The sequence below is a fragment of the Osmia lignaria genome, chromosome 6 (genome assembly GCF_051020975.1).
Source record: "Osmia lignaria lignaria isolate PbOS001 chromosome 6, iyOsmLign1, whole genome shotgun sequence".
Taxonomy (NCBI): domain Eukaryota; kingdom Metazoa; phylum Arthropoda; class Insecta; order Hymenoptera; family Megachilidae; genus Osmia; species Osmia lignaria.
This window is the reverse complement of record NC_135037.1, coordinates 676226-702103: the sequence shown is the minus strand read 5'-3', so window position 1 is coordinate 702103 and position 25878 is coordinate 676226. Positions and strand designations below refer to the sequence as shown.

Genomic DNA, 25878 nt, shown 5'->3' with positions numbered 1-25878 from the left:
AATGATTTACTTTCTATATTACAAAAGCCCATACCAGATAATTTGCCAACAGACGGCAAAAGTCTTTTAAAAACATGTAGGGAGGTAGTTACTAAAGAGATTGAACCAGGGCATTACTATCATTTTGGTTTAAAAAATGCTATTTCAAAACTCATTCAATTTATAGATTTTTCTTTTATTAAGGACAATAAAATTGAAATTAACATTAATATTGACGGTCTTCCATTGTCGAAAAGTTTCAGTAGCCAAGTGCATCCAATTCTTTGTAGTATTAGAGGACATAAAAATGTTGAAATGGTTGGCATTTATCATGGTTATCAAAAACCAAAAAATATTAATAGCTTTTTAAGTGATTTTGTTGAAGAGGCAATAAACCTAGTTAACGACGGATTTTTAATTCATGAACATTTATATTCTTTACACATAAACTCATTCATTTGTGATGCTCCTGGAAAATCTTCAATTAAATGTATAAAAGGTCATACGGGTTATTATTCTTGTACAAAATGTCATATTGAAGGAGATTTTATTGATAATAGAGTACGTTTTCCGACTTTAAATAATATTCGATTAAGAACTGATATAGGATTCAGATCGAAAGTTGATGATGACCATCATATGGGTACATCTATTTTAGAAAATATTCCGGGTATTAACATGATCGATTCTTTTCAATTAGATTACATGCACTTAATTTGTTTGGGTGTCATGAAAAAGTTACTTTTAAACTTATCCACAAAAATTTCAAACTTGCAGTTTACAAACATCTCCAATTCCTTAGTATCTCTAGCAAAGTACATACCATTAGAATTTAATAGAAAACTGCGAATATTAAGTGAATTAAAACGATGGAAAGCAACAGAATTTAGGCCAGTACTTGGCCTTTTTGTTGGGATATCAGTCATTTTTGGAAAGTTAACTTCTGTAGGAGGTGGCAATAATTACGATTTTGTAAAACGAGTATTAACAACATTACTCACTAATGATTTAGCCATGACGTATAGTTGGTTGGGAAAGAAAGGGAAGAAGAAATTTTATACCACGAAAGTGGCTAAAGTAATAATAGGTAATTATGCCTTCTTTGAGACGACAACACATATGTTATTCGTATATGATGCATACCGATTTTTTATTCTTCTTTATGAAATGGTTGTGCGTATAATTCTATGTATATATATATATATGAAAAACGTATAGTCGGTATACCTAGATACATTGATAAAACAAAATCATTTAATCCGCGGATTATTAATGGATTTAACCGGCGACATGAAGGAATTGAAATTAGCACGTAAAGTCGGCTCAGTTGCAGAACGAATTTCAATCTATTCTAGATATGAAGGACTGAAGTTCCCCCTTACGCGGGAAGAAGATTTGTTGGTCTTAGAAACCTCCTTAGCAAAGGAGGACCATTTTAAAGATGCAGTAAGCAAGATACTGATATATCGAACAGCTTTTATCTTTCATAATTTACAAACAATATTTTACTTCCAGGTTCAGGAATTAGCCAAAACAGGGGGGGACAATAACTATCAATTTGTCAAAAGGGTGTTGTCCTCCATTATAGACAACAGCTTAGCGCTGAAATACAGCTGGCTAGGAAGAAAGGGCAAAAAAGTGTTCTGCACCTTGCATTTAGCTAGGTTGGTGATATGTAAGTATCGCCTTGTTTTTAATGTTTCCAACGATGATTTCTGTATAATTGAACATGTACAAATTCTTATTTTAGCTGCTGCTGAAACGGCAAACCTTGGGGATAGTAAAAGGACAACGGAGGTCTCAATTCAAAATTGGCTGAGGAGAGCGTTTGACAGAAATCATGTAACCCCAAAACAATTTTGAACGAACATTGTATATTATCAACGGACTACGTTTAAATAAAATATTATTATACTGAAAACGATTATACTTTCATTAAACCATATTTATGACATCTGTAGGGTATATATAAGATATCTTTAAGGCATTCATAAGACAATTTTAAAACGTCTGTAAGACATCTGTCGGATATCGGTAGGACATCTTTAAGACAACCTGTTTTCTAACATAGGATATTTACAGGACGTATTTCAGGCATTCGCAGGACCTTTCGGATATTCATAAGATATCCTCAATATCTTGAACAGATATCTTTAAGATGTTTTAACGATGTTTCTGTACTATCTGGGATGTACTGAACACGTTGAAAAAGTTTCGAGTCGATGCAATAATTTGTATTCGAGTTAGAGCTGCAGCAAATTTGAGAAATACCGTTTTGAGGAAAACGCAACCCATCGGCGGTAAGCGCGTTTTTGACATGCCAGCAGTTACTCTTTAGAACGCTGCCATTCTTAAACTATTTGAGATTAAACTATTGTTCCCTCTTCGAATGTTCAGGATCGACACAGTATGAATTATCTGCTTTTAGCATAGCAGGTTAATTTAGGAACGAATGGGTAAGTTTCATTTAAATTGTTTTCAAAGGGTATAGCAGGATAAGATGGTCAAAAGTGCCCTTGAGCCGAATTTGCTTCGCAATGCACCATTCGATAGTATATCCCAAAAAACCGTGGTACACCAAGTTTCAACTCTGTACCTCAACCGGGAGGGTAGTTACAGGGTAAGAAAGAAAAAGTAGTTTTTGCCATATTTTCCCTATTTAATGGCATTCAAAAACCGCTGGAAAACATTGGGACCCAGACGTTGCATTATCCAGCCGAGGTGTCGAGTCTCGGGTTACACGCGACGACCAGCCAAGTGTGAACGTAGAAAGGGACAGACAGTGGCGGAAAGAAAGAGGTCCGATGATCAAAGGAAAGAGCCGAAACGTATCGGTGTGACTAAACTAATTGAATCAAAAAACTTTTTTATTTTTGACTTTTTTTTAATGAAATTTTTACTAGCGCATTGGTGAGATTTTTGTGATTAAAGTGGTACCAAACACGATATAGTTTCAATTACAATTACTTGCTAAAATTGATGTTAAAAGTTGGCGAAAAGCAAAGGAGGGTTGGAAATGAAAACCGGTCGCGGTGTCGGTTCTGCTTTCAAACGTTGCATATATCCAGCCGAGGTGTTGATTCTGGGCATTTAATGTTTCATATATCCAGTCGAGGTGTCGATTCTCCGTCCGTACACATCGTTTGTATTCAGCCGCGATACATATTCTACGTTCGTACACATCATTTAGGCAGGCCGTACGATGCATCAAACATGCAACATGCAACATTTACATTACGTCGCATGTTGCATGTTGCGTGCTTGATGCATCTTTGGTGTACGGCCTGCCTTATACATATGTAGCCGAAGTGTCAATTCTATGTTGTTTATTCTATTATTATTGTTTATTTATTCTATTATCATTCTGTTACTACTGTTAGCTTGGAAATTACTTTAATTTTCAATAGGAAGAAACTGTCCGGTTTCATGGAAATCACGGGCTGCCCTAACATCATAAAGCACTTAATTTGCAGTCAATAGTTCAGCAGCATATTCAGAATAAATAAATAAATAAATGAATATAATTCAAACTATATCGTGTTTGGTATCATTTTAATCAGAAAAATCTCACAAATGCGTTAGTAAAAGTTTCATTAAAAAAAAGTTAAAAATAAAAAAGATTCATCGTTGAATTAGTATTAGTCACACCGATATAACGGTTCGGATCGTATTACACGGCTTCCTTATCGAGCGTCTCGGTTCGCTTAGGGGGATCCCCCCAAGTGGTGGGGATAGTGATGTTGCATATATCCAGCCAATCTTTCGTTGCATATCCAGCTTCTACTGTACACCCACCAGGCGCCTTACGCCTAATCTAAACCTAACCTCACCTAACCTAACCCTAACCTTAACCCTAACCTGCAAGGTTAAGTTCAAGGTCACTACAAGATAATACTTTACGATCCCTACAACTTTTGTTTTAGTCATTTTCCGTGGAAATGCGTTCTCATTGAGATACAATAAAAGCTGAATATGTAATAGGGGGTCCCACACTTTTAGAATACCCTGTACATTTCGAGAACGGTTTATTTGCCAGTTCTGAAAATGGTCTCATTCGATTTCTTGTCCCTCAATTACTATAAATCCGAAGTTTGGTTGTCCTAGGGTGGGAGTCCTTTCGGAAGTATACCCCTAAAATTGGTCCAGTCGCAAACATTATATTTATCTGCAAAATAGATAGTAAATGATCTTTTTACAAAGATATTATGGTACCAAAAAATTGCTCCCGATTTGTTTTATAAGGTTCAATGGTCAGATATATCAATAACAATTTATTAACAAAGAGCAATTGAAAATAAATGTTGTTGCGTATTTGCCGGTAAATTATGACGTCATAAACGACCGTTGAATGTATTCACCGAGTAAAAGTAAATGTCAGCAACATCTGTCGCTTGTATATATGTATGTATGTATGTATGTATGTACATATAATCTTTAACGTTGAAATATTTATAGGAAATAATATTGTAGATATGCAGATGTTTTCATTATTTTTGATTTGACCAACATTTTCATTTTAACAAAATTTTTATTTTACATTTTTCAATGCGTTCAGTTTTGCATTCTTTTGTTACGTTACATCGTCGTCGCCGTTGTTGTTACACATCTATATGACGACGTAACGTAAAATTTATCCTTAGAAATTTAGATAGAAATTTTATTTAATACGTTATTAGTTGTATAAAAATACCCGAATATACGATGCTGCCAATAATGATTTGATAGGTTGCCGACGTCTCAACTAGAATCTTCCTAGTAGAAGAAAAGTTTTTAATTTTGCGCCGCCTCCGAAAAGGTTGAAGTGTATTTAGTATACTATTTAACGAGTAAATAGGTTTTGTTAATAGCTGTTGGGTATTTGTATAAATGATGTAGAAATTATTTCATACTTTTTAGTGCATTTCGAAGTAGGTTGTATTTTTTGTTAAAAATTATTTTATCAAAGCTATGTATGTATGTATCTATAGGTGGAACCAAACCCGACTGTCATGTATGACGTCATAGCCTACCTATAACATGTATGCAACAACATTATTTCAATTGCTCCTTGTTAATAATTTGCTATTAAAATATCTGACCATTGAATATTATAAAACAAATCAGGAGCAATTTTTTGATACCATAATATCTTTGTAAAAGATCATTTACTATCTATTTTGCAGATAACAAATTTCTGCTTTTTTATTTGCGAATATCTCATTAAATATAATGTTTGCGACTGGAGCAATTTTAGATTCCAAGCGAGCAAATGGGAAGCAATTTTTTGAGACATAAATTAATATTCCGCGCCAACTTTACTTCGGTTGTCTAACGTGTCCGTGTGAGCTCTCCGTTCGGCTGCTCCCGTCATTTCTACGTTATCGACTCGATGCTCAAGCCACCTAAGCATGTGGCAGCAGCATCGACGAGTCGATAAAATAATATAATCTCGTCCATGGTAATATGTCAGAATTGAGAAACCAGGAGATTTAGTTCGAATCCCGATTCTACGGTTTCAATTCTGATTTTTAATACATAACAATACATTTTTAATACATTAATACTTTGAAATACATTAACGAGCGAAGCACTTAAAAAAAAGTGATGAACTGCTTTCTTTATTGATATCTAGCCCTTTATCGACCCTGATCGCCCGCCAATCTATAATAGATATAGATCCCTCACCCAATCAACCCGTGACCCGACAGAAAGACCCAATCCCGACCTGTATACCCCCCTTAAAATTCCCTGCGCCGGGCTCGCCATCGCGCGTCGCCGGGACAGCGACGAGCGAGCAGTCAGATTTTGGTATTAGAAGCGATAGTAGCGAGTATGTGTGAGAGTACGAGTGCATACGTGCAGTCAACGTATCGGTAAGTCCCTATTATTACTAAAATTGTAAAATTTGAGTCCGATAACGGCCACCTTCCCCGCCCGATTCTTTGTACGCCGCGATATCGTCTCGCCCTACTTGTCCAGCCCCTAAAGATCCCCAGTTCCCTCTGGATACTCGATCGCGTAACCGTTACGCCGTAACGCAAAGAACCTCCTCGAACCCTTTACCCCGAGGTTCCCATCCTATATTCTTCCCAACCCTTGCGAACTCCCCTGCGTAGTCTACGACGGCCACGGTCTTTATTGTAGAAATTTTGTATAGAGTGAACCCCCAAAAAGGGTCACAAATTTGGCGCCCAACGTGGGGCCAGGAAAGTCCAATGTTCCATAAGCTCTCGCGATCGGAATTTCTCGAAATACCGTTTCGAATTTGAAATTGTCGAAACTACGCAGAAGGTGCCCGTTATTGATACCCTTGTTGCCGTTTTTTTTGCCGTTGCCGGTCGAACACGGTGTTGTGATTAACGTACCGATATAAAAACTATCAGTGCCTCTCAACCGGCTTGAAAGCCGTTTTCGATCGAACGTTTGATTTTGAAAATTATTTTGAACTTGTTGCATGGCCACTGAGTTTGATAATCTGTGCCATAAAATTTTTTTGCTTTGTTTCACCGATTTAAATATTCGTGTCGCGTTTTGCCGATATTGAGTATTCTTGTCGTACTCTTTGCCGATTTCGAATACTCTTGTCGTGCCACTTGCCAAAAAAAATTCAGTCACTCTCATTAGTGAAAATCGTCCAACCGCAACGGGGCGTATATTAGCACATTAAATTATATTCATAAATAACTACATAATATAATCTAAAAACAAAAGATTCTGTTGAATTATGTCTGAAATGAACCTCACCGTGAAAATCGTCCACCTACAACAATGTTTAATAAATTGCAATAGTTATTTGGTTTTGTAATTTTTAATGAGTGATTCTTATACATTTTTGTGTGCTGAAACCGAATCTCCATTTTTGTCTAAACCATTTTTATCTAACTTTCATAGTTTTCGAGATAATCAATCTTAAACACAAATTGCAAATATTCAACTTTGGAAATTATTTATGCTTTTACAATAGTAAATATTCAGGTTCTTTTTTCACATAATAATTTTGTCAAATCTACCGAATAAAATTATATAAATTGTTACTACATTATAAACATGTAAATATGTTTAAATAATAATGGAAGTGGAAGAGACGCCTAAATCACACGAACGTCTGCTGATATTTTTTATTATATTTCAAAAACTAACAATCTATGACCTCTACTAATTTTAGATTTACTCTTTCTAGCTCTGCTTGCAATTCCGCCTGTAAACACGAGTTGTAAATTAAATAATGAAAAATATAACGGCGCAAACATCTATTTTGAAAAATCTTTTATAACCATAGATGCCAAATCTTTTCGATGCTGCTCCTCCATTTGTCAAAGTTACTCCTTAAAGTTACTCTTACTGTAAGTACTGTATATCGTTGGATAGCTTGGTGTCGAAGTCATAAGAGGACGGAGATATAGGAGTTCAAAGTTGCGATGAATTTGAATTTCACCGCGGTTGTGTGTTCGTCCGCAAGTGACCACTCTTCTGTTTCTGGCTCGGCTACCGATCATATAACCGGTGAGCTTAAAATCAGTGTTAACTAATTTCAATAATTTTGACATTGGACGCCAGAAACAGTAGAGAAGCGATGGTCGCTTGCGAACGAACACACAACCGGGGATGTATATGTTAGAATTTTGACTCTACTAATTGATCGATTGATCCTCTTCAACGGTTCTGGGGCACTGATATACAGGGTGTCCCGTAACGCATTTTCACCCTCTCAGGTGGTGGTAGGTGGGGTGATTCTGAACAACTTTTTCCTTTGCGAAAAAGTGGTTTGAAGCTTCCTTTTTGAATTATTATGCAAAAACACTGACCAATCCGAGCGCGTATAGCGCGCAGGGCTCAGAGACGGCAGCGTCGGCTACGACAGCGGGGCTTGACGCAGGGCGCGAACAAACGGCTCGGCGCCTCGTTAGCAGAGCACAATAAAAAAATTGAAGTAGTTAAACATTTTTTGTTGTTGTTGAAAAGGAATACGGAATCTAATCTCTTGTCGCCTGTTATTATGTAAAAAAGGAAATTTTAAACATTCTAAATAAAAAATAAAAATGTTTGAAATGAAATAATGAATACAAATTTTAAAACAATTTTAATGAAACTTACCCATTCGTTCGTAAATGTACCTGCTATACTGAAAGCAGGTGGTCGAGGGTTGAGGAGAAGTAAAGTACACCGGTCGAACGATGGTGGCGCATCACACCAAAACCACCTTCAAATCGCTTCAAGCATCTCCAATCCATAGTATACATATCAGTGTTCTGGGGTAAGTGCCATGCCGTTCCTCATGGTCCTCCTACCAGAAGATGCAAGATCTTCCCCACTCCGTGGCCAGATCCTTCTAGATTCTAGATCAACCTTATCTCCTTACACGTGCCATGCAGCACCATGACTTCGGGTCATCGGCCACACGCGCGTTCCTTCGAGGATCAGCAATCGCACTCTCTATCGCCGTTCCATAAACGTTCCTTTTAGACCGCGTTCAGGCTATGCAACTTAGTTGTACAACTTTCCGTGCAACTTCGGGTCCGAATTTTTGTATTTCTGACCGTGCCTGTACCAGGTATGCCGCCCGAAAAAGGAAATGATTTTCTCTTGTAGAAATACCAACTTCCGCATTTTTTATCAGATCTTTGCACAAGCGACGTCAATCGATTCCTTATGTTTTTGCGATCAAAATGAACCCAAACGCGACATAAATTGGACACTAATTAACCAAGTTACGTGAAAAATCTAAATGCATAGTTAAAAGCCAATTTCGTTAAAAGTAGTCCGGTTTACGTGATATGAGGTATCATTTTAATCGGGAGAACCCCAGCAATCCATTGGTACCACTTTCGTACAGATGCGATGAAAAATAAAGAATTTGATGTTTTGAAAAATTAATGCGGTCGGTCGGTTCGACCTTAGGCGTCTACCTAGGGCCTGTATCCGGTATGTCGTGCGAAAAAGAAAATGGTTGTTTTCTCTTGTCGCCTAGCATTTACCAGCAGCACCGAAAATTGCAAAGGAAAGGAAGGTGGGCTCTACTGGTTATATTGTCATAGAGCCCGTCCAGTTTTAAACGCAACCGCTGTCGGAAAGAGCGATCCTTTCGAATTTTAAAGTATGCCCTTAAATATTCCAAATATAGGTAAATCATTTTTTACTGACGGGGACGAAGGTAGTGGTGCTGAAAGGAAATGCAACTTGTTGAAGTGGTGTAATAATCATTTTAATCATACATACAGAGGCACACGCATCCTTCCATACAAATGCACATTCACTCCTTTAAAACTAATCATTAAAACTAATCATTAAAACTAACTATACAAACTACATATATACAATTATTTACAAACAATTTACATATTATTTACAAACAATTATTTATATATCTTTTTACTGCGGGATTTATGGTGCCTGTGTAGTGTCATAGGTGGGAATGTGGTGTATTTGTTGGTAAGAATGTAATTGTATGGGTGGTAGAATGTATGGTACATGTTGTGTGAGTGGTGGAGTGTTCTCTGAGGGTTGTGTGGGTGGTAGAATGTATGGTGCCGCGCTAGCAATATGTTTGTACTTGTTTAAAATGCTATTAATTTCTTCCTGACATTGGGTTGTCAGGTACGGGGGGAGGGCGCGCATTCGCTTGGCCGTAAAATGGCCGTATGCATCCCAATCGTCCTCCTCAGACTCAGGTGCGTGCAGCAATTCCGTTAGTTGCTGCAATTGGTCCATTGCTTCGGTTAATTGTTCCATCTTTCTTCTTTTTCTGGGGTTGGAACTCCTGACAAAATCGGGTTGCATCGGCGGCGTTTCCTCCGTCCAAGCCTCGCATGGATCTGCGCTGTCGACGAGTGTTGGCAGGCCGGTAGAGCATCGCGATGCCGGTGATGGTACCGAATTTGGATATGTCTGAAAGAGTGCGAGAACATTAACAGTTTTGCACACGAGTAGAGCACATAAGAACAAAATGTATACTACTGATTGCAACGGGATGCATTTAGAGGAATGTAGCACGGATGTAATGAATAAATGAACAGTAACTTACCAGCGTAACAGTAACTCTGCGATTCTCTCCTCCTTCGCGTAGGTCTCATGAATTCATCCATTATACTGATCCACATCAGTCGCGGTCTATAAACGTCTTCGGTCCCCGCGCCTGACCTCATGGAGGCCTCCACCTTTCTCATTTCATTATGGTATTGTGTTCGTAGGATTTTTATTTTATGTTTGATTTCCGCGGGACCCAGACCATCCTTCTCCATGTCGCGGATCAATAATTCTATTGCCTCCGACCGCATTTGATTGTTTCGATATGAGGGCGATGTAATATCCCACAGACAGTCGTGCTGCTTGTACAGCTCGACGAACTTGACTGTTTCGTTCTCGCTCCACTTCATTGTCGTTTAACACTCACTGCTAATACTAAACTGCTCCCACGAATCGTTTTTGTTTAAATAGCAATTTTTTCGAGGTACCTGCATCAGGGCGCGTTATAGTAGGGTAAAGGAGACAAGTAATGTACTGGGTAAAGTAATAATCAAAGTACAATAAAAAATAGAATTTCTGTTCATCGTCCTTATTTTATATATGGAATTAAAAAAATATATGCTATTGTTGATATATCGCACATTTGTAAATCCATTAGGAATCAACTTTTAAAATATGATATTCGTTATGATAATAATAGAATTGCATCATGGAAAGACGTACGTTTATTATGGAAATTAGAAGATGGTAAAGCAACGAGAGCTGCTTGTAAATTATCGGAAAAACATGTTAATCCAAATAGTTTCGAAAAAATAAAATGCAGAGTAGAAGCAGTTCAAACTCAAACGATGATGCGTGCTGTTGAATTTTTTACAATACTTTAAACAGCAGAATTCCAATTCAAATAGATGCGCATTATCAAAAATTCGTTTAACTGCGGAAAATAATTTAAGAAAATTATTAACAAATTGTTCGAAGTGGCGAACTGTTACGAATAATGGCCTGAGAATGCCACAATGTTTTGAAGGATTTGAAATTTCTGTTAAAGCAATCTTGCAATTATGGACGGATCTAAAATGCGGCGGAACTAAATTTGCGGACCCACTGGAAAATTTGTTTTCAATGATCCATACATACATACATACATATGGTGGAACGCACAATCAGAATTCGTCTGCAAAAGCTTTTTATTTGTCATTGCAAAAAACTATTGTATTAAATTTATCAAAACCAGCTCAGTCTGCAAATTGTTTGGATTGAGCTGGTAAACTTATTAGTTTGCTTGCGCATTCGAGACATGCTGTAGCATCTAATGTTCAATTAACACCAACAAGTCCGTCGTTTTGCAAAAGAGAACGAGCAGGGAGCATTTATTGACGTTGAAGAAATTATTATTAACGCGTCATATATTAATGACCGAACATTAGAAGCCGCTACTGTTGAATATTTTGCAGGATTTGTAGCTATGAAATCTGGTTGTGACCACTGTTCGGACGCATTGACGTAGACATAGATTCGGGGTTTACATTATTAAGAAAACAGGAGAGTTTTTACACTTTCCATAATGTAATTTCCATAAATTTTGCGTAGTAACAACTGTTGTCAAGAACAAATATTATAAAAAATCCATTAATATCCAGAAAAAATCACATGTTTATATAGTTAAAGTACCCCCCGCGAATGTGGAAATTTTACGTCTATGCAATATGACCGCTGACTTTTCAAGTTGTAGGTTCCTGGAGGGGATTAGGTGGAGCCAACGGCACAGTCCCCTTGCCCCTCTGTCATTCTGTTTGTCGATGCTCGGCAACTTACGATCTCCGCATTTAAAATCTTACATATTATATGATAAAAGTTAGCATTTATAAAGATCTACTTTGGTTAGTAAATAAAGTCTGGAATGATTATCGCTATAAACCTGTACAGAAAATAATAAACGTGCAAAGCATGTAAAACATATTTTGACATGCTACGCGAACAATTTTTAATACAGTCAGAAGCGATATTATGGTAATTATAATAATAAAAAGTGGTATAATAGGGCTCCAGGCGAAGATCCACTATAACAAAATCTAACGCGCTATTAATGGAACCTCAAAGGTAGTGTGGAATACCACTATTAATTATTACTGATTGTAAGAAACTAATAATATAGTCTTTTTAAACTTAAAAATTTTCCTAGTTAAATTTGAGCATAACGTCGAGTGGATAACACAGTTCAGTCAATAACTATATAGAGGTAAGAATTTATTTTGCATTAAGTTTGTTGGAGATTTCTTATATTCGAAGCCGGAAGGTGAACTCTAACGGTTCAGTTTCGATAAACATAGGTAACCTGTTTACGATTCTAACGGTTTGGTTACGATAAATATAGGTAACCTGTTTATTGTTCTAAACAATAGCCGTAACCGAGCCGCAAAACCGAGTTCACCAAGTTTCTCCTCTAATTCTTTTCCACCATTACACCATGAGCCACAAGTAAGTACGAATCGGCGTCGCATCGACACATTCGCGACAGTTCTTTACAAAGTTCAATAAATATATTTGTAATTGCAAATAAACCTGACTTTGACAATGGAGTTTCAATAATCGTATAATAATTTATATTTTTAATTAATAGGTATAATGAACGTAGCTTCCGCGACATCGAACTAGCGAGGGCAGAGACGCTGTATATAGAAGATATACAACAGACACTACAATCGAAAGTATGTACTATTATTATGTGTCGTTTTATTAAAACTATCACATTGTATGTGTCATTTTATATGAATTTCAGACAATCAACGAGCCAGCAAGACGAGCTGTAAACAAAGAAATTCAAAAAATAAAACGGCACTTATTTCGTTGGAGGTAAACGCCAAGAACCACAGGCGATTATACATATATTCCCACCTCCCGCGAGGTACCCGCCTCCACCGAGGGATTTGTCGACCGCGTACCCGCCTCCACCGAGGTACTTGTCGGCCGCGTACCCGCCTTCACCGAGGTGCCCGTCGGCATATACATATGTAACACACATACACATTAAATAAATAAATGTTAAAATATACGCGATGTGTTACTTTATTTCATCCTTTGTTTCATACTTTATCTGTTCAAATGTAAAATTTTTAGCAAATATAAGTGTTTTAGGAACTTATTATAGTATCATTATTATCGAAGCTACTCCGATCATCCTTTGTTGTCTGAACAAAATAATCAAACTGCAAGTCCAGAGAGAGATGCGGAGTATGCAAAAGAGAGAGCGCATGTAGTCGCTCGTCGTAGCGAAAGAGTCAAATAAAAATTTCGTATCAATCTTTTTTACGAAAAACATTTCCAGCGTAATTTGCCCTTAATATTATCTTTTTCCCAATATTTTACGTCTTAAGAAATATCTCCGAAACGTCTAATAATAATAACACCGACCAGATAATAATATATCTCACACCACATGATAATCATTCGATACAGTTCAGCATGGACACTTGGCACTAGCCCTGAGAATATCTTACCGCCAAACTGATTGATTCGGGTTATGCGGCCGCAATATATTCTAGAGAGCGTAAGAAAACGGTAAATTGTGGCGACCTCTGATACCGACGCGCAACTCCGTCGGAAAGTACATTTTCTGTAAATTTTTCTGATTAAAATAGCGACCTCTACTTCCGGGTCGGAAAAGCGAAAATTCACTTTTTACTTTCTTCTTTCTCAAACCACCGACCTGTTAACACGCGATCGGTCTTAGCTTTCTTGCAGTTAAGGCTGGTTCAGACACGGCTAGTAATTTAGTCGAGTGACGAGCAGTTTAGTGTATGGTCACTACAGTTTAGTCGAGTAGTTTAGTAAAACGATTTAGTCAAGTACATTCGTTTCATTGAATTTTTCTGGTCGAGTAGGCTTCCCCACCACTAACTAGGCTTCCGAACGGACCTGTCCGGACTCATTTCTTTAGTCAAGCGATACATCTTGTACTCTCGAGTTTCAAAGCTCAACTGTACTAGTCCGGACACTTTTCTATGCGCTAAACGACTTAGTAGCTACTCCCCACTCGACTAAATTATTAGCCGTGCCTGAACCAGCCTTTAGAGCTAGTGATTTTATACACGTGTAAATAATGGTTTAATTAGAAATACAAAACTCACTGCAATATTTAATCTTAAAATAAGTTCTAGTGACTAAATTTCGTGTATATAGTGACATTGTAAATATTCCAAGTACAAATTAATTGAGCGCAGCGAGCGAAGCTCAATCTCTTCCGAAAAATGTATTTCGTTTTCCAGAAACTCCTCTTATTGTCAGTCCAAGGCGCTTCCCACGCGGTACAACTTCCCAATTTTATAATTAAACGAATTGTTAATTAAATTAAGGGCGAAATATTCGAACTCGCGCATACGTCCGAATCGAAATATTAAAACGCGTCTCAAATTGTGATTCAAAGTGCGTTTTACTACCGCGGATAATTATTTTGTTAACTATACGATAAGCATTTTTACCCTTGTTAAACATTTATGAAAATCTTTGCGTACAACTGGTGATTTCCAAATTCTGTTAAATTCCAAATTCGACTCAGCTTCTAAATTGAATTTTTCTAATAATATTCTTTTGTACAGTATAAATCATTCTTTACCATTAAACCAGTTTCTGCATTTAAATAGTATCACATTCATTTCAAACAACTACCTGCACATAGTCTTAAAACCACGTTTACCAACCGCATACAGTTTCAAGGAGGGACCCGTACGGGACCCAGAGCACTGACGAACCCAACGGAAAAGTACCTTTTCATTTATCGAACAACTAACATCATCATTTTCCGTCTTTTAATTGTCTTGAGTGTAGAGGACGCTTAACCGCGTTACACGCACTTAAGACTGGTGGTGGCAGCGAAAACCTAACCATCGCGCAAAATCGGGAAAAAGAATTAACTGTAGTTTTGCAACCATCTAATTGTAACTCTATTCTTGTTAGTTATTTTTAATTTTTCCCTTTTACGTTGCGCCGTCGCACGCGCAACGTAACACATATCTGCATTTATAATGAGTTTCTCTGTATTTTTCGACGTGACAGAGAATTCAAAATTTTTCAAAATAACAGTGGTGGGGGGAATTTTTTTATTTAAACAAAGAATCTTTATCAATTTAATTGGCTCGGTTTATAGAGCATTAAAAACCATTCAATGTTTCTCATAACCATTTTTTTATATCTACAATAGTTTTAAAGATATACAGGGAAATATGGAAACACCTATCTACCTTCAGGGAGTGTTTCCACCCTGAAGAATTGAAATTGGGCTGAAAACAAAAATTGCCTTATACTTCTCTTGAGGTCCCCTACAAACCTGCAAAGTTTAAAAAAAATCGGAACTTTCGAATTACCGAACTTCCCTTGTTAGTCAGTGCACCGATGAGATGTTGCGGAGGCTAAGGAGTGTGCAAGCGGTGGGCTTAGTATGTGTGAGCGTTTCGACCAATAACGCGCGACGGTCTAGAATGCGTGTGCATTAGGCGTGACTAGAAACCTCTGACCAATCGTACCCGCATTCCTTAGTCTCCGCAACATCTCATCGGTGCACTGTACATTTGGCGGGAGGCCGAGCAATCGTCCTGGCGCGGAGCACCACTGTCGGTACTTGGTCTCCCGCGCAGCTATTTCGCTTTCTGACGTGATAAACAAATCGGTATAGCAACTTTCTCCGGGTGGTTTTTCAAGGTAAAGATCTGCTCTATCGCTTGGTATAATTCGATTTTACGCTGGATCTCTACTTTTTCAGATAAATTATAAAATATCCTTAACAAATTGGTGCCAAATCGGGGTCCCTCCGCGTTCAATGATCGTTTAAACATACTTAAACGTTTATAATGTATTAAAGATAGGTATCGTTGTATTCAAGAAAGTCTACAGAATCTTTTAGTATAAATAGAATTTTAATATTTTTTATAATTATGTCAGAAAATTTGTTTAAATCTGAAAAATGTTTTTTTTTTCAAAATCAAATTTCTCAAAAACTGTACGTATAGGAGCAAAACGGTTTGCGGATTTGTAATCAGCGTACAAAACACTATAAGAATCACCTAGTGGGAATCGGAACACAAAAAAAAAGTTAAGATTTGTTGGACAGTGTTATTTGATAAATATCATTACTATTCTACATTATCCATTATCTGTAGCACCCCCTCCAAATACAACCATTTAGCGATCGTACCCCAGGCCCATTTGGCGTGCCGCACTATAACACGTTTTTTGTTAATATCTCGAAAGCGAACCAACATTTTGGCAAAGAAAAAAGTTGTTTAGAATCACCTTAGCAATCATCCCTCTTCGGCTGTCAAGGTAGTCGCGTGACACCCTGTATATCCTACTAAATATGAAAGGTTTCATCACGAACGATACATTCCTTGCAGCATAAACGCCGGAAGATATAAATGAAGTATTACATTTTTTGCGATAAAAGTCGTTAGGAATGAAAAAATGCAAAATGTCTTCTTGACGGGACCAAGTGGGGAAAATACTCTACAAGATGCAAAAAGTTTCGTTCCGATTCGTCTATCCGTCTCGGAGTAATCGGCGAACGTACATGAAATAGCACGTTTTTTTGCAATAAAAAGCGTTCGGGATGAAAAAACATAAAATGTTTTTTTAACGGGACCAATCGGGACACATACTTTAGAAGATGCAAAAGGTTTCGTTCCGATTGGTCCATCCGTCTCGGCGTAATCGGTGAACATACATAAAAAAACAAAAAAAAAACAAAACAAAAATACATACACATCGAATTGAGTATCCTCCTCCTTTTCGAAGTCGGATAAAATTAAGTAAAACATAGAATAAAAGAGAAATAGTCGCATTCTTCTTTCTTATACTAATAAATAAATGAAATTTCGACTTTATTTAATTTTATTTTTTTTACTACTCTGTTCGTGAAATTAATTAGCATAGAATATGTCATCCACCAGGATTTTCTTATAGAACGAAACGTTGTAAACTCTACTTTTTTTATTTTATAGTTATTGTTGTAATATTATATTACATTAATAAAAATATATTTTTATATACCTTCAACCTCTAATTACTCTAAGCATCAATAAAATGAACTAACAAAGGGATGAATTAGAAATCCTTGATAAGAAAATGAAAAGTCGTTCATTTAACATTGCAATCTAATTTAATAACAAAATATAAACGTATCATTTGTAATAAAATTAATCACAATGATAATAACCATAGATATGTGTAATCATCAGACTAACTGTGATATTAACATAACAGGGCAAGAATAGCTTTGAACATATAAGTGTTAAAGACAAGAAAAAAAAACCAAATCCTAGTTATAGTTAAAACGGATGTGACGGACAAGGGAACCGTGGTCGAAGGCACGTTTTAGAACCGAAAGTGTAGAATTGGAACGGATGTGTATTTCCTTGTTTTATTTCTCTGAACATTAGGACAAAATTGTAATCAATCGCTTATCCGTTTACCGTAAATCCAATAATGTTTGTAATAATGAATTAGCGTTATATTAAATGTACCGATGAGAGATTTAATAATCACACTTTCTCCCTATCTCTCTTCTCCATTCTCTCATTCTTCCACACTTTCATACTTTCTCTCTCTATCACTCATTCTCACCATCGTTTCTCTCTTTTCCCTTCTAATTAACATTATCGGTGAAGGATCAAGAATCGAACCAGGATCCGAACAGAAGATGCATTTCCTGGATCGTTCTTCCTTTTGAAACATCATTTTTTGAACACGACACCTGATGAAGCAGATGACTTAAAACCAGAAAATTCGAGTTTCGATTCTTTTTTTGTTGGATCTATAGGATGGATCATTGATCACCGTATTTTCGAAGCGATTATAAAATTTGCTAGGTTTACTTCTATACCCTTTTAATCTGATAATTTCCTAAATTTATTTCAATAAATGGTATCTAATATTAATATTTAATATCGATCTTCTAAAAAGCTTCTCATGTAATCTTGCTCTACTATCTAAGAAGTCGATGGAGCATCAAGAATATTTATTGGATTCAATTAATCAAGTGCTATTATCAATAACTCTGAGATTTTAAATTGATTGAAAAATCAGGATTTTAAAGGCTTGAAATTTCAATTACAAATTAGACTGCGTCAATGATTGTTCTAATTTCAGAGAAGAAAATTCTGAATAGTAAGATCGATGATCCACGAATCGTGCGCTTAAGTTGAAATCACTAAAATCATTGAGACTCGTCTTCTGGGCAGGAAAAATTATTTGCTTTTAAAGAGAAATACTTCATTAATTAATAAATTCATTAATTTTGAATTTTTAGATTCTTAAACTCGTAAACTTTTAAATTTTCAAATTTCATGATTTTTAATTTCTTTTTGAAAATACTTATTTTCTCCATAAGGTGTCGATTAATCTCTTCGTTTCACCCTTTCTCACTCTCACTCTCTCTCTCTGTGCTCTCCTCATCGCAACGCTCAAGAAGTAAAAACACGAATGTCGCGTGGAATCATCATCGCAAAATTGCAAGTGAATAATTCCTCTAAAATACGCGTGACGGTAATCATAATAACAATAACAATGATAATAATTAATGATGACAGTAATAATAATGACAATAATATCAATAAGAATAGTAGTGAACGTTTACAATCTATTAAATATTGTTTTTTTTTCTTTTTTCATTTTTTTCATTAGTCGGAAGGGACGTCGCTCAGATTTGTTTCATTTTTTTTTCTTTTTTTTTTCTTTTTTTTTTTTTAATTTTCGAGGCACAGTTGGATCGCACGTCCGCTAGAATCGTTTTTGTCTTCGTCCACCGAAAACGGCGGCCTCCCACTTCCTTTTATTATTATTTCTTCGTCTTTGCCGTATGTTTTCTCATATTTATCCTTTCTCCTTTCATTTTGTGTGTTCGCCCTTCGCCTTGCTATGTTCCGCATTGTGTTCTATCTTCAATTTCCTCGTATTTGTTTAAGCTCGAAAAGGTTTGTTCTTCGAACAACATTCACAGTTCGTTTCATAAGCCGCGTCTACGCTAATTAAAATTTACCTCGATGTACAAATTTATACACATGTGTCAACTTTGAACAAAACGACATAAATTTTGTCTAGCGTAGACACTGTTCTAGCCATTCGACGCGTACGATCGCAGAATGAAACGAGGAAAGGAAACAGGATTTAAAGAAAGTCGCCCTTTCGTTTGCTCCTTATTTCATTGGCAACGAACAAGATATGTAAAGTGCATCGACACGCTTAGTTCGATGAGAATAAAATTTCCGTTTAAAAATTTTTTCTGCAAAAGCGACGTACGCGTCGAAATCGGTCATGATCGGCCGTGTCGTCGTGCAAAATCAACCGAGCTGTACCTCAATATATATGTATTATATGTACGCGCACGCATGCACAGTGGACACACGCACACGCTATATACAATTAATTTAATTTCATATGCTTACGTAGGGTGGATCGCAAAAATGTACGGAATCGATAAAAAACTGTTCGACGCGGACACGAAGTAGCGTAGAGACGAAAGGAGATGTCGAAATAGCCGAAGACCTCGTTTTATTTATCGTCTATCCTTGCAGCCGCGAACCTTGATCAGTTTCCTCGATTTATACACGGAAATGGTAAGTTTCCGGTGGTTTACTTTGATTTTCGGCGTTCATGGGACTCGCCATTAAAAATATAATTTGAACAATCATATTTTTATAAATATACATTTGGATATCAAAAAATTAATTAAATTGGAAATTCATCCATCATGGACCACTATTTTTCTTTTATAAAATAATATCATTTTCCTGATTTTAATATGTTAATCATTTATACAAGTACAAACAGCAAACTATATAGAACAATTGCAATTATTTTTCACAAGAAATGATTTAAAAAAATTATATCTTTCTATGGCGATCCATGTTTCGTGTAAGTTACGCGGCTTCAGGTGTAGCGTGCGCGTCGAGCGCACCGGAAACGCACGGGAGGAACTTGATTCTTCGTTATCAACGTCTGTTCAACCCGTTCCCGAGGAATTTGGCTGACCCGGGACCGGTGTGTATTAGCATAAAGGTGTCATTGAGAAATCGCTGTTAATAAAATTGGCGTGCGACTCGTCGAGTATCACGCAGAAGACGCAAATTGTTCACACGACTTACTAGGTTTAATTACAAGCTAAGGTGATTAACCGGTTAGCTGTCGATTGAACTTGGTAATTCGGTTTTCACGGCGCGGTGCCGCTTTTTGTGCGCGCGTACCATCCTGATTCTTTCCTCTCTCGGTGATCGCGCAAAAATGTCGGCGATCGATTCGACAACAGGCTTCTTTCGATCCTTTTAGACGAAGATAATTATAATTAACACTCTAAGTTTCAAGTTGAAATTTTACAAAATTAATTTCATTTTCAGTGAATTTAGTGCATATTCTATTTGCAATTGATAGACCATTCAAAGTGTTAATTCTGCTTTAGAAAACAGAATAGGTTTGAATTTTAGTTTAAATTTAATTTCAAATTTCTACCCACTGCAATTTCATCAATTTTATTCTCCTCAATTGCTAAGAAAAAACAGATTATATTCCTTTGCATGCTCTCTCGCTTGTCATCGATAGATTTGTATTTTAATTACGACGATGACCAACGACGAATTAATTTGAGGAAGAGGTAAGAGAGACAGGATTCGAATCGCCTACACCGTTTTAATCATCAATCATTAGCCTCTCGCCAACTCGCAACGTAATAATAGAAAATCGTAGGAAACGTTGTAATCGGTGCATACGTATACGGCGGAACAAGTTAACTTTAGTCAAGCAAAGAAGATTTTTGTTTCAATCCTAAAGAGGGGAAAGTAAAAGTTCGTACGTGAATGATTTCTATTTATCATTGCGATCGCTCGAAACGGATATATCGATGAAAGAATATAAAGACGAACGTGTTCTTGTTCTATCTATTCGTTCAAATCGTTGGAACGATCGAAGTATATCGAAGAAAAAAGCTAACGACGAAAATGCCTACGGTTACTCGACCTTTGTTTTTTATTTCTTATTTTCTTTCAGATCCGTACGGATTTTCTTTACGCAACGTATTATTCTTTCGATACTTTACGCTCTCTCATTGCTATTCTATTTTCAACTCCTCGATATTTTTCGCCACGCACCAGTTTCGCTACTTGGTTGAAGCAGATCCTGCTGAAAGTAGCTTCTTCGAGGTGCATATCGCGTGCGATCGACTAGGTGTCTTTAGAATTCAATAGTTTCAACACGACACTCTGTGAACTTTTATTTTTTTATTTGCTGCAACGAGGGATGACAATGTGACGAAAGGTACACCAATTAACACTTTGAGGGTATTTAATTTTAGATTTCTTTTCACTTTCAAAATATTATGTTTGGAAGCTTTTATAATTTACATCACAAAATTGCCATATTATATTTCAAATGAAAATCAGCGTATAATAGATAAAAGAAATAAAATTTACTTTTAAATCGCGAGGTATAAATTAAATAAATATTAAAATATTTAACAACGACCATCAAAGTGTTAAATTCGATTCCAAACTGCGAGACGACGAATAAATAAAAAAAAAATAGTATCTTCAGATGAGCTGAGCGCGTTGTAACAAATATTACATGGCGACATACATATAACAGATCGAAAAGGGTTCAATCTGATTAGGAAGAACATTTCAACAAACGCATGAACAATGGTTAACAAATAACAAATCGAAGAAGTGCATGGCATAAAATGGCTTGAACTCTCTTTCATTTTCGATTCAACAAATAACTTAACACGATAGAAAATGAAAAACTTTACGGAACAGCAACGAAATATTGGTAACGAGAAGGGTATCGCCAATGGACAGCAACGATTAGATAAATTTCGGTAGACTTGTACGGAATGTGAGAGAACAACCTCGTAGACTGTTGATTAATTAACGCTATTACACGCTAAACGTACGTTACAAGCTACAAGAGTGTACACTAACAAAAGAGACAATAGAGAATGGTATTCAATGGGAACAACAACTTTCAGCAAAATCCGACGTGGCCAAGCGGGACACGTCCCTTTTTTCAACAATCACTCTTTTATCTTCTTATTTCTTCTTTTTTCCTCTCTTATACTACCTTTTCTTTTTTGTCATTTCAATTTCTTTTAATAAGAATCTCAAGACTGTTTCAACTTTTCGTTTCTTCATCAATTCAGATAGGGTATTTAGAAACTGCTCTTTTTCTGACCCACTTTAACGTTCGTAAACTCGTATTTATAAATGTGTAGAATAAAGATCGTTACGTGCTATCAACATTTTTCTCTTGTTTTCTACTTTTGGCTCGTTACATATGCTTCTTTCCTTTTTCGGTATCTTGTCTGTGTCTGTTTTCAGATATTATACATTCGTACATCCATTCAGAATACTTTGTTTTCCTCTATTTCTTTCGTATCGTAGGAAAAAAAAGATCATCGTAGATCTTACAATAATTCTTTATTATTCTCTCTCACTCTCATTCTCTCAACGTTTCTCTCTTTTTTTTTTTCTATTATTCATCTTTAAATTTCTTTCTTTCAACAACTCTCGTGTTCTCCCTAGACTGCTTTCGCTCGGCAATAATAATAATAATTAATTAATTATAGTAATAGTAGTAGTCGTAACGTGTAATGATAATCGTGTAATAACAATGATAATAAATCAATAATCGTATTTTTTGTTATTTTTTGTTTGTTTTATACAACAATCACACGTAGAAGCGACGAAGTTAGAGTAGTAGAAATAACTATTCCTTAAGTTTTTAATTTATGTTTATATTTATATTTATAATATAGTATCTGCAATATATTAAATCGTTTCATCATATTCACCATCATTATCATCGTCGTCTTCCACTCCCTTTTGCTATCTGTGTATCAATATACATACGCGGTAGGTTTCGGGACGTGCACGTGCGCCTACACACACGTGTACGCGCGTTTTCGCGGAAGCAAAGTCGCGGGAACCGCTCAAATCCGCTCCGTTCCTCATTCGAAATCAATCTAATCGCGAGGTTACTCTCATGAGATACTAGAATCGCGAAATCACATACACGAGATATTAAAACCGCGAAATACTCTCAAGATATTAGAATCGCAGTATTACATTTGTGAGAATACTGGTATCACAAAACTGTGGAATTCTGTTGATACTAGACTCGCAGCGTTACACCGAACAGATACTAGAAGTCGCAAGATTACGCTCGTGGTACACAAAAATCGCGAGATACTAGTATCTCGAAGGTACTAAATTCGCGATTCTACGTTCATGAGATACAAGAACCGCAAGATACTAAAACGCAAACTACGAATCAACGTAAAATGGAACACTCTTTCATTAATCTGAAACGTGAAACGTGAAACGCAATCCACGTTTGCCTAACATATCCGAGTAGAAAGTAGAGAGATACTAAAATAGAAGATTATCCACTAAAATCGGATCCGCGACTCCCGCAGACTTCTCGGAACCGCGGTAAACTCTTCAAGAAGTCCCGGTTCGAGAACGCTAGAAACGCGCGTGCATCATTTTCGCGCGAATGCACGCGAGCGCGCCCCTATACATATTGTAACATATATATATATATATAAATAAAAATGTTCCTTCGATATTCTCGCGGATGGAGACCCCTCTTCGCTTCGCACCCTTTCTTCTTTTCTTTCGTTTAATCCATCCTTGTCCCCACCGCCGAACATGCATTGGTATCTCTTTTTCTAGATAATCTTGTTTATACTCTCGTAAAGTCGTATCTAGTAATTAATAGAGGATGTACGAACGTGTAGAAAGATCCATCGTGCTTCCTTCTCCCTATCATTTAATGAAGATTTAAATTCGACGAAGAAAGTGTTCAATCGTAGATCACCCAAGTTCCCCGCTAATTTCTAATCTAAATCTACTTCACTTGTCCCTCTTCATTTTTATATCCGACGTACGTCCGAAGTGGATCTCTGTTCCTCTTCGTCTTCCTTTCTTTATCCATCCGCCTCAGTGAACGTAGCCCTTCGTTACATCTCTGATTTCATTTTCATTACCCTCGGTTTCTGTACTTTCTTCTAGGTCTAACTGCAATTTCTCCCTGTTCGACCATGTGCTCTAGGGGACTCGACGATCGACTGGTGAAATTAAATGGATTTCGCTAGTCGCGAAATTGCCTTACGACGATGAGGTAACAACGTTTAAACATCGCTCTTCTCTCCCTCTCGGACAATCGCGCGTATCCTCTTATTTATACGTGTACATGTGTACGTGAATCAAAAAAGTATCGACTTCTGCGAGAACAATAAAGATTATTGATAGAATCATATGTGTGTCAATACTTTTTTCATCCACTCTATGTGTGTAGCTGTTGCAACATTCTATTCTCAGGAAGAAGTTTCGTTTCCAGCTCATTCTGGTGCTTATTTACTCAAAATTATCAATGTATCAATTTTAAGCATCGATTTTTAAATCAATTCTCAATAGCTTCACAAAATATTCATTGAATTTAATCATTTTAATCTTGATGAATTTTGGAATGTATACATATATGTAACATATATATTAAATAAAAATTAACAGATCCATTATTTTCAAACTCTTGTTATTGGAACAATATCTAGCGATTGTATGTAGTGTTCAAGTGGGCGTGGGTGTGTATGTGTGGGTGTGTGTGTGTGAGCGCACACGCGCGAATCTACATGGGATTCGTCGTAGCGAGAGACGAGAACGAAAATTCGAAGAAGAAAGTTACAATGGAAGATTGTTCTGTACAGCGACTATCGTTACGAGCTAAATACGTGGTTGCCGACGTGCCGGAGCCATCTTTCTCGATGGTCGTAACCACCGCATCGCCACTTCCCTTCTTCCGTGCACACTTCAACTTCCGCTCTTTTTTCCTTGATTACAACCGACGTTCACCGCTGACCCCCTCGATGTCCAGCATCGATGCGATCGGAACATTTCACTCTTTCTCTTATTTTTCATTTAATTTTTCTCTCCGATACGATCCTCAAGATTGAACTTAGTACAAGCTTCTTCTTTTCAAATTTCATGACTACATTTTCTTTCTCGACTCATTGTTGTTTCTTTCTCTGATATCTTCGTTCTAAAACTTGAACATTACTAAAACTTCCCTCGAGTATACTCTGTTTAATTTCTTCCATCGCTCTATACGTCTTCGTTCTTTTATTAATTCATGAAGAGCAAACAAGTTTGTCTAGGTTTCCTTCTTCTCTTCACCGGAAATCGTCCTCTCGTCGATGCTGCGGCACGGAGCGCGATATCTCGTGGTAAGTACGCTGAGCAGGTACCGTTCGCGATTTTAAAAAACGTCGAATTTTCTTTATTCCGACACTATCGCGGCCTTCCTTACACCATCTCTCCTTTTGTCGCGCTTATAATACTAAGTGTGTACGTGTTACGATAAATAAATAAATAAATAGATACACGCCTGCATTATGTATTTATCTATTTATCCGATTGAAAGGTTGTAGTCTGATAGCTTCTCTGCGAGTGTAGGTTTATGTTCGTGTGTATATGTGTGTTGTTTAAGGTGTTGTTGCACGGTTTCGTTCGCTCCAAGTGTCAAGGCGACGAGCGTCCACCGACACATCGGCCCTTCTTCTTCCTCTTGTTCTTTTGCTTCTACATCCTCCCACGTTTATCTATTATCATAGATCGCAATTTACTTGTGGTTGAAGGAGAACGGCGACGGACCTGTTACCGCGCTTCGGTGGAAATGCACGTTTTGCCATTTGTTGTCCCTCTTGTGCCACACGCGGCTCTCCTCGCTCTGATGAGTGTGTGCTACCCCTTGTCTGAAATATTCCATCAGATCTTCATTAAATTTTCTCCTAAACGATGTGGCCTATATACATATGTATAGGGTCCGGTGTAATTTAGGATTACCTATTTTAGACAACGGTAAAGTTAAGGGATGAAACTTGCGCCGTATTTTGGGAAAATCTAGGGAAACTTAATAGTGTCTATT

The 25878-nt window shown here is 36.8% G+C and overlaps 2 protein-coding genes across 43 annotated transcripts in view; one reads left to right on the top strand and one right to left on the bottom strand.

Annotated features, from left to right (window-relative positions):
- Nucleotides 1-1104: 1104 nt before the first annotated feature.
- On the top strand, nt 1105-1860 carry LOC117601327 (uncharacterized). The gene is made up of 3 exons (XM_034317952.2): nt 1105-1425; nt 1495-1654; nt 1730-1860. Exons 1-3 carry the CDS (start codon nt 1252-1254, stop codon nt 1840-1842), a joined length of 447 nt encoding a protein of 148 aa, XP_034173843.2. The 5' UTR covers nt 1105-1251; the 3' UTR covers nt 1843-1860.
- A 16752-nt stretch (nt 1861-18612) lies between these two features.
- Nucleotides 18613-25878, bottom strand: part of CaMKII (Calcium/calmodulin-dependent protein kinase II) — a 93992-nt gene continuing 86726 nt past the window's right edge. For all 42 annotated transcript variants that reach the window (XM_034318254.2, XM_034318255.2, XM_034318260.2 and 39 more), the window contains one exon: nt 18613-25705. In XM_034318254.2, coding sequence (XP_034174145.2) covers nt 25573-25705 — 133 coding nt within the window. In that variant the 3' untranslated portion in view covers nt 18613-25572. The remainder of the gene's footprint in view (nt 25706-25878) is intronic.